Source organism: Camponotus vicinus, unplaced genomic scaffold (assembly GCF_025532165.1).
Source record: "Camponotus vicinus isolate PSW18456_S1 unplaced genomic scaffold, iyCamVici1.0 SCAF_9, whole genome shotgun sequence".
NCBI lineage: Eukaryota > Metazoa > Arthropoda > Insecta > Hymenoptera > Formicidae > Camponotus > Camponotus vicinus.
The window spans coordinates 1,086,114-1,099,121 of record NW_028141981.1 but is presented as its reverse complement, the minus strand read 5'-3'; the positions used below and the strand labels follow the sequence as shown (position 1 = coordinate 1,099,121).

The 13,008-nt window shown below is 27.4% G+C and overlaps 1 protein-coding gene across 4 annotated transcripts in view; it reads left to right on the top strand.

Annotated features, from left to right (window-relative positions):
* Frl (formin-like protein) overlaps positions 1-13,008 on the top strand; it is a 49,112-nt gene that overhangs the window by 28,225 nt on the left and 7,879 nt on the right. For 2 of the 4 annotated variants that reach the window (XM_083109436.1, XM_083109438.1), the window contains exons 2-10: positions 6,990-7,073; positions 8,761-8,847; positions 9,589-9,695; positions 10,137-10,276; positions 10,682-10,860; positions 11,113-11,189; positions 11,453-11,768; positions 11,986-12,102; positions 12,474-12,714. In XM_083109436.1, the coding sequence (XP_082965562.1) occupies positions 6,990-7,073; positions 8,761-8,847; positions 9,589-9,695; positions 10,137-10,276; positions 10,682-10,860; positions 11,113-11,189; positions 11,453-11,768; positions 11,986-12,102; positions 12,474-12,714 (1,348 nt within the window). Of the gene's footprint in view, positions 1-6,989; positions 7,074-8,760; positions 8,848-9,588; positions 9,696-10,128; positions 10,277-10,681; positions 10,861-11,112; positions 11,190-11,452; positions 11,769-11,985; positions 12,103-12,473; positions 12,715-13,008 lie in introns of those variants that run through there. The other 2 variants (XM_083109437.1, XM_083109439.1) reach the window with 2 other exon arrangements.

The following is a 13,008-nucleotide window of genomic DNA, read 5'->3' as shown; positions in this document are numbered from 1 at the left end:
AAATAAAGAATAATATCTTTCGTATCGAATTTTGATATAAAAAAATTCAGGAGAAAAATTTCCGTTGAATTATTCACAAGAAGTCATCAATTTGATGAATAATACTAGTGCTGCAAACTACTTATTATAATCATGTATATTCAATTATTTTTGAATTGAGCTTTTTCGTGCTGTCGAAAACCTCCAGAGGCACAAGTGTAAATCCTTCCACAATCCTTTATCCATGCGTGCCTAATTGCATTCACGGTAGATTTGCTTTTGCACGTATGTACACGTGCGTATACATACGTAACATCTACTCAATAGCACACGCATGAGTACACTTCATGTTGGTACGCGACGAAAGAGATACACTCCGCCTTTAGGCATCGACTGTTGTTCAGAAAACAAATGGGCAAAGAAACACCAAACTGACTAACTCGAATATGAATCTTTCCGAAGGGAAAATCATACGATTTATTAATCAGCAAAGTCTTTTCTTCTGCGTTAAATAAGGTGTATCATCGACAAAATACTTTGAAGATTGCTCGCTAACATTATACCAGATGGCTTTGCCATATTAAAGCATACAAGCTCTTATGTTATATTCTTTAATTAGTTTTTCCTCTATAAAAACGTCAAAGTAGAACATCATTTTTCATAATATATATCAATATCTGACATTACATATCTTTATAATTATTAAATTTTTAATTGAGAAATTATAATTAATATATATATATATATATATATATATATATTATAAATTTTTAATATTGATGCTATTAATAGAATATCTACATAAATTATATATTAAATTTCTTCTTTTTATTACATATGCTAAGTTTGTGATTCACATAATACACTATATTAAATGTTTATTGAGAAAACATTTAATATATAGAATTTCTGAATTGCACATTGGACTTCTCTAACTAATATAGAAAAGTTTTTTTATCCGATAATCAATTAACACGATTGGCAAATTTGAAGTTATAGAACTGTGACATATAGAGCAGTTACCAAAACCGATTATTATCTCAATTAATGTCTTTACTCTTTAAATTTTCAAATGCAAAAATATTTTTTTTCTTCGTATATATTATATGAAAGATTCGTTATTTCATAAAGGAATTAATACTAGAGTTACTACTCGAAAAAAACGTAAGATTCTCTTTTTCAAAATTCGTACATGTTATTTCATATCCAAAAATAATTAAAAAATTTGAGTGTCTTTCGTACTTTAATTTCCTTCGCGTGTGTATTCACATATTTCGTGCGAATATTCGCGATATTGAGATCACGCGAATGATTACATATGATACGTACATAAATCGATCAAAACTTGTCGAAAAATTTCAAACGTGCAATTACGTCGAATATATTAACTCTTCTTTGCTAGCATGTCTATATCATGACTTTTATCGGATTTTATTCGCAAGATGATTCAAACGAATAGCCGTAAAATACGAGTTTTCTTTCGAGAAAGGAGGCCGTCGACATAGAAAGACTTCCCGATCATAAATCCCATCTAACTTCGTATGTGTTACAACAATTGGCCACACATTCGTTCGTAATATGCTTTGGTGATTTATTGCACAGGATATCTTCCCACACATCCTCTTATATATGTATTCTTGGATACGCCGTTATGGATGCAAATATACAAAATTGCTTTTGGTCACGTGTCGGACAGATAATGTTCGATCTTGTTCTTTTGAAGTTGACTTTTATTGACGAGAGACTTGTTTACATTACAATTTATTAGAAATTCTAGAGAGAGGCTTCTTGTCAGAATCGGTGTAAATAAATAATGGAAAATTCATTGTTTATTCTAAAATAAATTTAAAATTTCTTAAAATAAATTTTAAGAAAATTATTGACATATAATTAAAATAATATTGAATGTTAAAATATGTTTAATTGTAACAAATAATAATAAATAACTATTTTCTCTCTTCCTTTGTACAATACTTTGATTCATAATAGGAAAAAAAAGTTTTTTTTTTCATTTTACAAGTAACGATTCTATTTTTGAAGAATAGAAGTACTAATAATACGAGAGATTTTGTTGTTAATTGTGTTCTGTAAAAATAAACATATTAAATAGATTAATTTGCAAATATATAAAATTGTTATATTCTATGCAATTACCGGATAATTAATGAACAATGCGATTTTATTCGTTATTTTATTGTTGTCATTCAAAACATTTACACGTGCTACTATACAACGTTTATTTCTAATCGCTACTGTAGCCCCGTTTTCAATGACTGTTGACCCGAAAACACTCGTTGCATTATATCAACGCAACGTAGCATGTAATACCAGGAATTTAGTCTGGTCTCATCTACGCATTTATCGCCGACCCATTTTTCCTGAAAGTGGATCGTCGTTTAATAGCGAGTCTACGTTAACAATGAAAAAAGAGTCGGATAATTGATTTTTTTATGCTATTTTATATGGGATTACATAGGAGTTGCGCGCATATAATATGCACAACAAGTTTTATTTTAAATATTTTATTTTTCCGATTATAAAATTATCTGAATAATATATATATATAGAATAACACTTCGTTACTCAAATCCTGCACAAACTTTAATTAATATAAATTTATTTTTTGTCATATCATTTCTTTATCGAATTATTCTTGTATATTTTAATTCGCTCTATTTTGATATGTCATGAATATTTTTTCAAGTAACATTTTGCACAATTGAAGATTCGTATCTCTGTCACGTTGAAAGCGAAAGCGCATTGCAGCGAAGCGAAACCAATGATTGCCCCATTATACCCCATAGTTGAACTCGCGCTCTCTATTATTCGAAATATTTTAACAATTGCATTTATAGGACAGAAATCTCGTACTTTCTCTCAGAATTACTAATTCTTTGACATTTTTAATTTACTAGTTCGAAGAGAGGAAAGAAAAAACTTAATAATATCGTAAATAAACAGAAATAAATTAGTAATTAAAAACCATTTCTAATCCCATCATGTTTTTATAAAATGCACAATATTCTTTTTTTTAATTTGACATATCATGTATAACATAATAGGACTACCTTTTACCATATGCTGTCTAACATGATAGGACTATTTTTTATTATATTTTTTATTATATCTTTATTATATCTATCTTATTCCTGATGCTTTCGAATAAAATTTTTAAGTGTCATAAATGAACATTGTATAAATTAAAATAATAAATGTTTTTTATATTGTAAATTTTATTAATATATCTATATAATACATATAATTCTACTTTAATACATATTTTCTAAGAAATTTTAAAAAAATCCATAATTTTTTTAAAATTCCTTAAATTCCTTAAATTAAACTTTAAGATGCGATAAACGTAAAGCACATTTCTTCGATAGAGTGATTGTCTAGACGGCAATGCAATGAATGATAACAAATACACAGTTTCTTAATTGTGATGTTCCACTATCTTGATAAGGTATAATGTTACATAAAACAAATATAATCCAAATAATTGTGATATCAACTTCATGATTTACGACATCCAATTTGTTGCTACTGACGATTCGCTTGATAATGTATCGCCATAAAAATTTGTCTATAAGGAATATTTTAAAATGTATATAATAACGTTCCTTATTTTTTATTAGCGATTAATTATATTTTTCAGTACTTTACTAATTATTTGATAATCGCCAGCTTAAAAAATCTTTTTCTAACTAATCATTAGTCAGACCATATCTTAAAATAAACTAATAAGAACCTTTATGAAGATATTTTTATATTAGATTTTGTATATTATGCTTTTTTTATCTGATATAACTTCGTGCTACGAAATCGATGTTGACAACTTGACTATTGAAAACACTTTTCGTCACATCATTCGGAATTATCGATTATGTAACTATATACATACCGACGTGACTTGCTGCCAGCTCTTGTTTACTTTCTTAAGTGCTCTCAAAGTAGTCTTAAAGTAACTGTCATTTTGCGTTGCTTTCAGGAGTAAAGAGCCAGATTATAAAAGCGTCAGATATGATAGAAAGCTCTTGAGTTTGTAAAGAGCAAAGAATTTTCTTAATAGAAAAAATGCTTATTTTATTATTGACATATAATAATCTTATTAATAATTACTATCAATAATTTATTAAATTTATAAATTATGAACTCGTTGTCCAAATCGTTAAATTATGTTAAAGGAATGGTAATTACAAAATTTTAAATAATATGAGAAATATGTGATAATAATATTTAATCATTTATTAATGAGGAAAAAAATTTTGTGATTCTACTAATGAATAAAATTATAAGTTTTCATATATAAATATATTTTAAATTTTAAGATATTGCAAATTACTTAGATTTATAAAATATTATGTGGGATTACTTTGGAATTACAAGACCTAAAAGATATTAAATATTAATATAAAATCAGAGAATTTATTTTTAAATATATTTATATATACAATGGAACAAAAATCAGATATTTTTAAATTTTAATTAAACAAAAATGTTAACATAACATGAATGATTTGTAATATAAAAAAACATTGGAAATATATTATACTTATATTTCCTGAGAGAGAAAATTTTATTATTGTATTTACTTATTATTATATTATATTTATTTTTATGTTGAGATCATATATATATATATATATTCTATATTATTTAAAAACAATTCTTTTTCGAATCTTTTTTTTATTTTGTATACATTTTAAAACACATAATTTTTATTCCAATTAACTGATGTAGCTTACATAGAAATATAAAAAAATGTTTTCAAATGCAAAATGGAATTATTATATAATTGGCAATAAAATTAATATCTATTTAAATCAGTTACATTTTTTCTCATAGAAGAAAGCTCGCATTACTATGTTCTTCTTACACATCCGAAAAAATGAAAGAGAGCATTATTCGCTCCAGTTGAGTAGAAACCATAACTCAAGAACAAATATTATGCTAATGCGACAGAATTGCAGCGCAACGGTAGCCATTGCCATGAAACGGAAACAGAAATCGTGTTACGTACGTTGCTGGAAATAGTAACTCATCCTAGTCACCGAAGGAGAACGTGCGTGTTAGCTTTCTCCAAGGAGTACAAGATCAGGCAAAAGTCGAGCAAGGTGATATAATTGCGCGATTACGTATTCGAAGATTCTGCAATCTTGTGTCTCATCTGATAGAGCAAAAAGTTGGACATATGCATATCCTTTATATATGAAATTACTTTTGATACAATTTGCAATTAGTACTGTTTCACTATCAACTAATGCTAGATATTGGACGAAGTGACTTTGATATTTTTCTTTGATTATATTTGGAAATATAAATAAAATTAAAATAAAATATTTAAATATATGGAAAAAGCATACATCAAAATAATATTCAAGATATAAATAAAATATGAAAACATTAAAATTAGAATAAAAATTAGAATAAGAATATAAAATTTGATGTTATATATATAGATATAATACAAAACGTGTCACGTGATATTATTTCTAATTAGTTGTCTGCATCATCTTTAACATTTTAGCATTATAATATTCAAACTTATAAAAATCTTTTATAAATTCGATGTTGTTTTATTGTTCAATAGAAAAAAAATTTGTACGTCAAATTTCTAATAAGACCGAGTAATAATTATGAGCCTTATAATAATGAGCTGCTACTGTATAGAAAGAGCATTATACTACTATAAATTGCTAGTTTTTATGCTTAAATTTTATTTAATCACAATGCATAACATATTTTATCACAGTACATTAATGAGATCGTTTTCCAAAATTGGTTTGGAAATATATAATTCGCAGTTCATACTATTCATGTAAATATGTTCGTCATATTATCATAGGATTCAGCTATTTAGCAAGACTTTCATACATGCGTGTGCATGATGATGTCATGCAATCGTGGCTTCCGGCATCCGCTCTCTGATAATTATTCGTTTACCATACCCGCCTTAGACCATGATAGCCTATGTATTTTCTTCGCAAATAAATCGCTATTTTAATTACATCATCACTAGTAAATCAAACAATGATAATTAACTACAAATTGTGGAGACATAACTACAAGTACAAAATATATTTATATATTTATTGTATACATATTTTTAAATTTTCTAGCTTTTAATAAATTAATGTGAATAGAATCTATGCCGTAGTCGTCTTTGCAAAAAATTTTTGGCAAACAAATTGCAATTATAGACATAGACACATATAAATATCTTACATACTTTGAAGATAGATATTCACCAAAAGAAACAAAAAAACTTTAAACATAGGTCCAAATATACTTACGGAGTTATAAAGCCTTATGTGACTGTGTTTCTACAGCAAATGCTCTATATGATGTCCAGCTTTTTACACAATATTCAGTCCTTCTTTTCGAAGTCCTTCTTTCGAAGAATTGTTCAGTGTTTCTATGAAACACATGTTTTTTCGAGAATTCCTGATTTCTCATTAATCTGCTGATAGACATTTACGTTGTCGTAATATTTCACATTATTGTTTGGTTTTCTTTGGTTTCTAAAAATCCCCACCAAAATTCTCAAAAGAACATGTGTTTTTCTGCATTGAAAAATTGAATACTGTGTAGAAGTAGCTGGATATCGCATTTTATATAGAGAATTTGCTGTAGAAACAACGATCAAGATCTCGCCGCTCCGTAACTATTAATTTTTATATTTATATTTATTAGAAGTTTTTTACTTATTTTGATGATTATTATTTATCGCCAAAATCTGTGATCCTTTTTTTTTTAATTTAATGTATATGAATATTGTACATGAAAATATCTAAATCAATTCTTAAACCATAAAACTAAATTTTTTCAGTGTTTAAATTTTTTTTTAATTGTTCAATTTTTTTCTTCTTTTTATACACTGCGTACTATTTCATTATCTTGTGTAAATTGCCGTGATTTTTTGCGTTACACTCTGCGTGTGTAGGATTGAGAAAACAGAACCCCTATGCAGACGGATATTAAAGTGGTATACTGCTTTTTTTGTGTTGCAGGCCTCCATGGATTTGCCACCGGACAAGGCAAAACTTTTGAAGCAGTATGACAATGAGAAGAAATGGGATATTATATGTGACCAAGTGAGTACATATATTTAAAATAATTTTCGACGTATGTACAATATACAAATCCTTGTAAAAATCCTTAATCCATATACAAATCCTTATAAAAAGAGTAGAAATAAATAAGAGTAGAATTAAAATTGGTATAATTAATACAATCTTTATTGAAGAGAAAAACGTTATAATAAAGATTAGTTTATTGGATATTAATAATTTAAATCGAATAAAAAGTGATACTTTATGCTGATATAAGCTTGCAATATACGCTTTATGCTAATATAAGAGGACTTCTAAATATTTCTACGTAATTTTAATTAATTTTACTACTTTTATTTTATTTTTAAAGAGTTAAGGAAAGTTAGAAGCAATACTTATCGGAAAATTATTAATCTGTTATCTGTAAAAATTAAATTAATAAAATTTAGTCGTATATGATCCCGAGCTCGCAAAAGTAATCATACAGTTTAAATTGCGGCGAATTGAGCAGCAGATGACATAATTGATTTTTTTATCCCAATTTTTAATTCCAATATTCAGCAATATGGATGCGGGTTCATAGCTTGTACTTATTTTATCTTTTATCTTTTTATCTGTTTCAATATTTTCATTAACTCATTATTTCAAACAAAGGAAAATATTATGTAACATTTCTCATTATAATTTTTTATTCTTACATTGAAATAAATTTAATTATTATTTAGAAATTAATACACATAATAAATTTTTATAAATTATGAATTATCTACAACATTATTTTTATATAATTATTCCAAAAAGAAGGTAAAATCTTAAAAAATATTAAAATTTTAAATAATATTAATAAATATCACAAATATTTTTATTGATCATTTGAATAATTTTACTCGTGATAGTCAAATATTACATTGAATAACAATCAAGAAAATGCATTCAGTAATATTTTTAAATCTCTATGAAGATTACTGTAAATTATTTTTATGATTTTTTTATTAAATATGAGTTTTAGAAACTTACCCTTTAGTTTTAACGTGTTACAAAAATTTAATAGGTATACTGAAGCACGTGTCATTTATTTATTACATTGCTTTTTTTATTTAAGAATGTTATTGTAGAAGTATAAAATTCTTTCTCTTTACACATCCGTTTTAATTGAAGTTTATTTGGATTGTATGAATCATTCTTGCATACATTGTGATCTTTTGCTATTGAACGAAATATATATATATGAATGAATATCTTGTGAAAAGACAAACGCATCTTGCCAAAGTGGAAATAGTTCATGGGTCATGGATGGTTCATCTGGATGTATGTTTGAACTGGCCTGTAGGGCATATGTGTAACACGAGACGGATGTAATGCAAGCCGTGCTTATTATACGATACGGGTCGCAAAAAATATACAACATCCCTTCTCGCGACGCATGTATTCGTAGTGTTTTCTTCTCTAAATATAACTGTTAAGACCGCCGTAGATTAATGTAAATTAGGCAAACCAATTTTCGAGAATCTCCGAAACAACAATTCTTATCTTATATTAATTAATATACGAACATAAGTCGATTTGGCGAATGTATGTCAAGTCTCCGAAGAAATTTTAAGTTTCTCTTGACATTTTTTTTTGAATAGCCGCAAAAATATCAATTGAAACAAAAGTATAGAGCAAAGTTAATTTGCTTATATAAAAAATCGAAAAATTTATTATACTCAAATATTCGAAATATTTACAGGAAAGAGTACAGGCTAAGGATCCACCGTCTCATTATTTGGCAAAGTTACGCACGTATCTGGATCCCAAAGCATCACGGAGCCATCGAGTATGTTGTTTTATTTTTTTCAATATTTTATTTTATCTCTTTTTTTTTTCGAATACCGCAATATGTTTCGATCGCGTATACAGAATGAATCAGATAATTATTATAAATCAATATTTCTTAGTTGAAATGAAATACCAAAAAATTATTTATTAATATTTTTATAATTACAAGTGGCACATTGCTTGGGACATTCAAAATTTGTCTAGATGAAATAGCTTTTTAAACATTTAAAATTTAGATCATTTTTTTCCTTTAAATATGGAATTTTTAAATATATTTCTTACATATTTAAATCAATTCGTTCATGTGCCTCTTGCAGCCAAAGTACCAGTTTCTCGATATCTTATTCAATTAAGAAATATTAATCTATAACAATTTACGTGACGATTCTCATCTAATATAGATTTATATAATTGATTTTTTCGGAGATAAAAAAATAATATAAAAATATATCCGTATTATTTAGTTGCTTTAGTTATATAACTTGTTGCTATATGTGTGAAATATCAGAATGTGCAGATCACGTTTAGTATGAAATATAACAACAAAAATGATTTAAATATTTTAATTTATATTTAACACACACATATCTACTGATATTTCACAATATAGCATGTGATGAGAATCAAATAATACGGATAGTTTTTTCTTTATCTTTTTTTTGGACACAATGATTATTATATTACATTACATCTCGCTCGCAAGAGGTTTTCTATTAAACCGATACTAATGATTACACAGTCGTATCGTTTTCTTACATTCTTCCAGAAAAGGAAAATGGTTGGAGAATCTACATCGACCCAAGTATTACGAGATTTGGAAATATCTTTACGCACAAATCACATTGAGTAAGCGAATCTAATAATCGTTCAGTCATCGTCATTATAATTATTCATCATTTATCTGTCATTTCAATTATTTTGTCAAAAGTCTTTAAAATGTATCTATTAATCGTATTAATTACGACATTTCTACTTTTTCTCTAGACTATTTTTCGGATCAGTAGTGTCAGATAAATATATATGTATTATGATCTCCAACTAAATTTTTGAAAACGCTTGAAAAGAACTTTTAACATATTTAGAATGAGAAAGAAAAAGAAAATTGAAATTGTCATACGTCCACTTTCCATTTTATGCTACGTAATTATGTAATCACGTTAATCACGCCAATCACTTTAACCATTAATCACGATAATTGATAGATAATTGTACTAATATGATTAGAGTTCGTTCATTCGTGCTCTCATCCTTTCGAAAGGCTGTATTCTGAGCTGAATAGTGTTATAGATGGGTAAGAGAGTTCTTGGACGAGGAAAATCAAGGCCTAGATGCCTTGATAGACTACCTCAGCTTCAGGCTACTGATGATGCGGCATGAGCAACGGCTCTTGGAATCTCACACAAGTTCTGAGGAAAAATTACAAACCGGTAAGAAGTCGATTAGAAAACTAAAAAAGATACAAATGGGAGAACCTATCTTAACTTATTAAATAAACATAATAAACTAAATATGCATTAATCCATCAAAAACAATAATATATACGAGATGTCTATTTCTAATAAACTAGAATAGAAGTGAATGTTTTTACTTGTAAGCCACGTTTATTTAAAAAATAATATATTGCTTCGTTTAAATAATAAAATATCTTTGAATAACAGAATAAAATATTTTTGAGTAAAAGATTATAATTATCATAAAAAGGATATAGAAATACATAAAAATTACTATAATGTGCATAATATATTTATAATTAAGTTTCTTTAAATTATTTTTTTATAACAAACTAATTTATCGTAATTAAAAAATAATTAATAACAATGTAATTGATATAGCAAGCACCGGTGATACCTCAACGTTAAACAACGGATGCTTGAGGCCGCCTCTCCACGACCTTAAAGACAGTCCCGGTGTCAAAAGGAGATCCCGACACGTCGCGCGCTTAAATATGGGTGAAGCAAAGGACGACATTCATGTTTGCATACTGTGCATGCGTGCCATCATGAATAACAAGGTGAATATCAAATCTGGAGCACACATAGACAGTTGTTTGAAATTTAATTCCGCACTCCAGAAAACGAAAGGCAACAACTCCAAAATTATCATTAGCATATTGTGTAGTTCGGAAAGTAAATTCTATAAGTTATTCTATAAATTAAAATTATTATAATTTTATATAATATATTTGCATAATATACATACATGTATTATGTTACGTTGCACACGTGTGTACAATAAGATATATATTTGCACTGATCTTTTATAGTACGGATTTAACATGGTTATTCAACACAGAGAAGCTATCAATTGCATTGCATTAAGCTTAATCCATAAAAGTCTGAGGTGAGTCATGTATTGTCTATTATCTATTATTGTCTCGTATATCTCAGAGAGTCAGATAGAAAGTGCTGCAAACCCGCGCAAAGCAATATCTACGACAATTTTTTATCTTATTCATTTACTTTATATTCAAATTAATGCAATGCTTTTAATAATCATATACAAGATTAAAAACAATCTTTTTATGTATTATCTCTTCTCTCTTTTTATTCTCAATAATCAAGTTCATTCTAACGTATAACGTTCTAATATTATATCTCTTTTAGAACGAAAGCTCTAGTATTAGAGCTCCTTGCGGCAATCTGTTTGGTAAAGGGTGGCCATGAAATTATTTTGTCAGCATTCGATAATTTTAAAGAAGTCTGCTCGGAGAGGAGAAGATTCACGACGCTCATGGCGTATTTCACCCAGTACGACAGCTTTCATATAGAATTTATGGTCGCCTGCATGCAGTTTGTCAATATTGTTGTACATTCGGTCGAAGACATGAACTTCAGGGTACATTTGCAATACGAGTTTACAAAACTTGGATTGGATGAATACCTCGAGAAACTCAGACATACGGAGAGCGAAGATTTGCAGGTGATAAATTGAATATTTTGTGCTATAAAAACGCTGATAATTGGCATAATAAATGAATATGTATATATATTTTAAATCGTATAAATTTATTCGATTAATTTCGATTAATTTTATAAAAAAAAAAAACAGATAAAGCAAAGCAATAAATTTATTGTGACTCTTTTTTGTTCGTTATTTGAAAATAATGACAGTTAATCGAGATGCTTCACTTTTTTAGGTTCAAATCTCGGCTTATCTGGATAACGTATTTGACGTAGCTGCCTTAATGGAGGACAGTGAAACAAAGACTGCAGCATTAGAGAAAGTAGCGGAATTAGAGGATGAACTTGGTCATGTAAGCGATATAGCTTAGTCTATACTATGATATGATGTATCAAAAAGAAAAACCATGAAATATAAATGCAAAATTTAGAAATTTTTCAATTTTATATATAGTTTTGTATTTAAAATACGCTAGATTATAAGCTTGGTCCATTTTAAATTTAAAATTTATTATATTATATAATAAAAGATGTAATTTTATTAAAATATACAAATTATATTAAAGTATACATTAATATTAATATAATTAATTATAATATATTGTTATAATGTTATTATAGTTATTATTGTATATTATAGTTATTAATATTATTATAATATTATTCATATACTATAAAATTGTATATTCATATTAATTTATTATTGGTATATTTCTTATAACAGGCGCACGATCGTATGACAGAATTAGAAAGAGAATCGTTGGCGAAATTGGCGGAGCTGGAGACCGAATTAGGCGCATTAAAAGTAGAATACGCCGACGCTTTGGAAGCGCGTAGATTAGTAGAAGAGGAACTTACAGCTTTGAAGAGACAGAGGCAAGATTCCGCCCGAAGGCAAAGCGTTCTGGAAAATAAGATTATCGAATTGGAAAGTCTCACGGATACGCTTACGAAAGGCTCATCAGGTATTTTATTCTCCAGCTCAAACTATAGTCGAGTATATGTATTCTTAACATTTCTATATATCTTTAATATTCTTATTCCTTGTACTTTTTAACAATTTCTATGTTGTCTTCCCACTATTTTACATATACTACTGCATATATAAAATGAAGATATTATTCTATCTTCATTTTGACATCTTTATTTTGCATAAGTACGATTTTGTTAAGAAAAGATCAAAATATTAAAAATACAAAAGTTTGCTTGCATTTGTATATAATTATTGCGATAAAATCAAGTTGCGGTAAACCACAAAA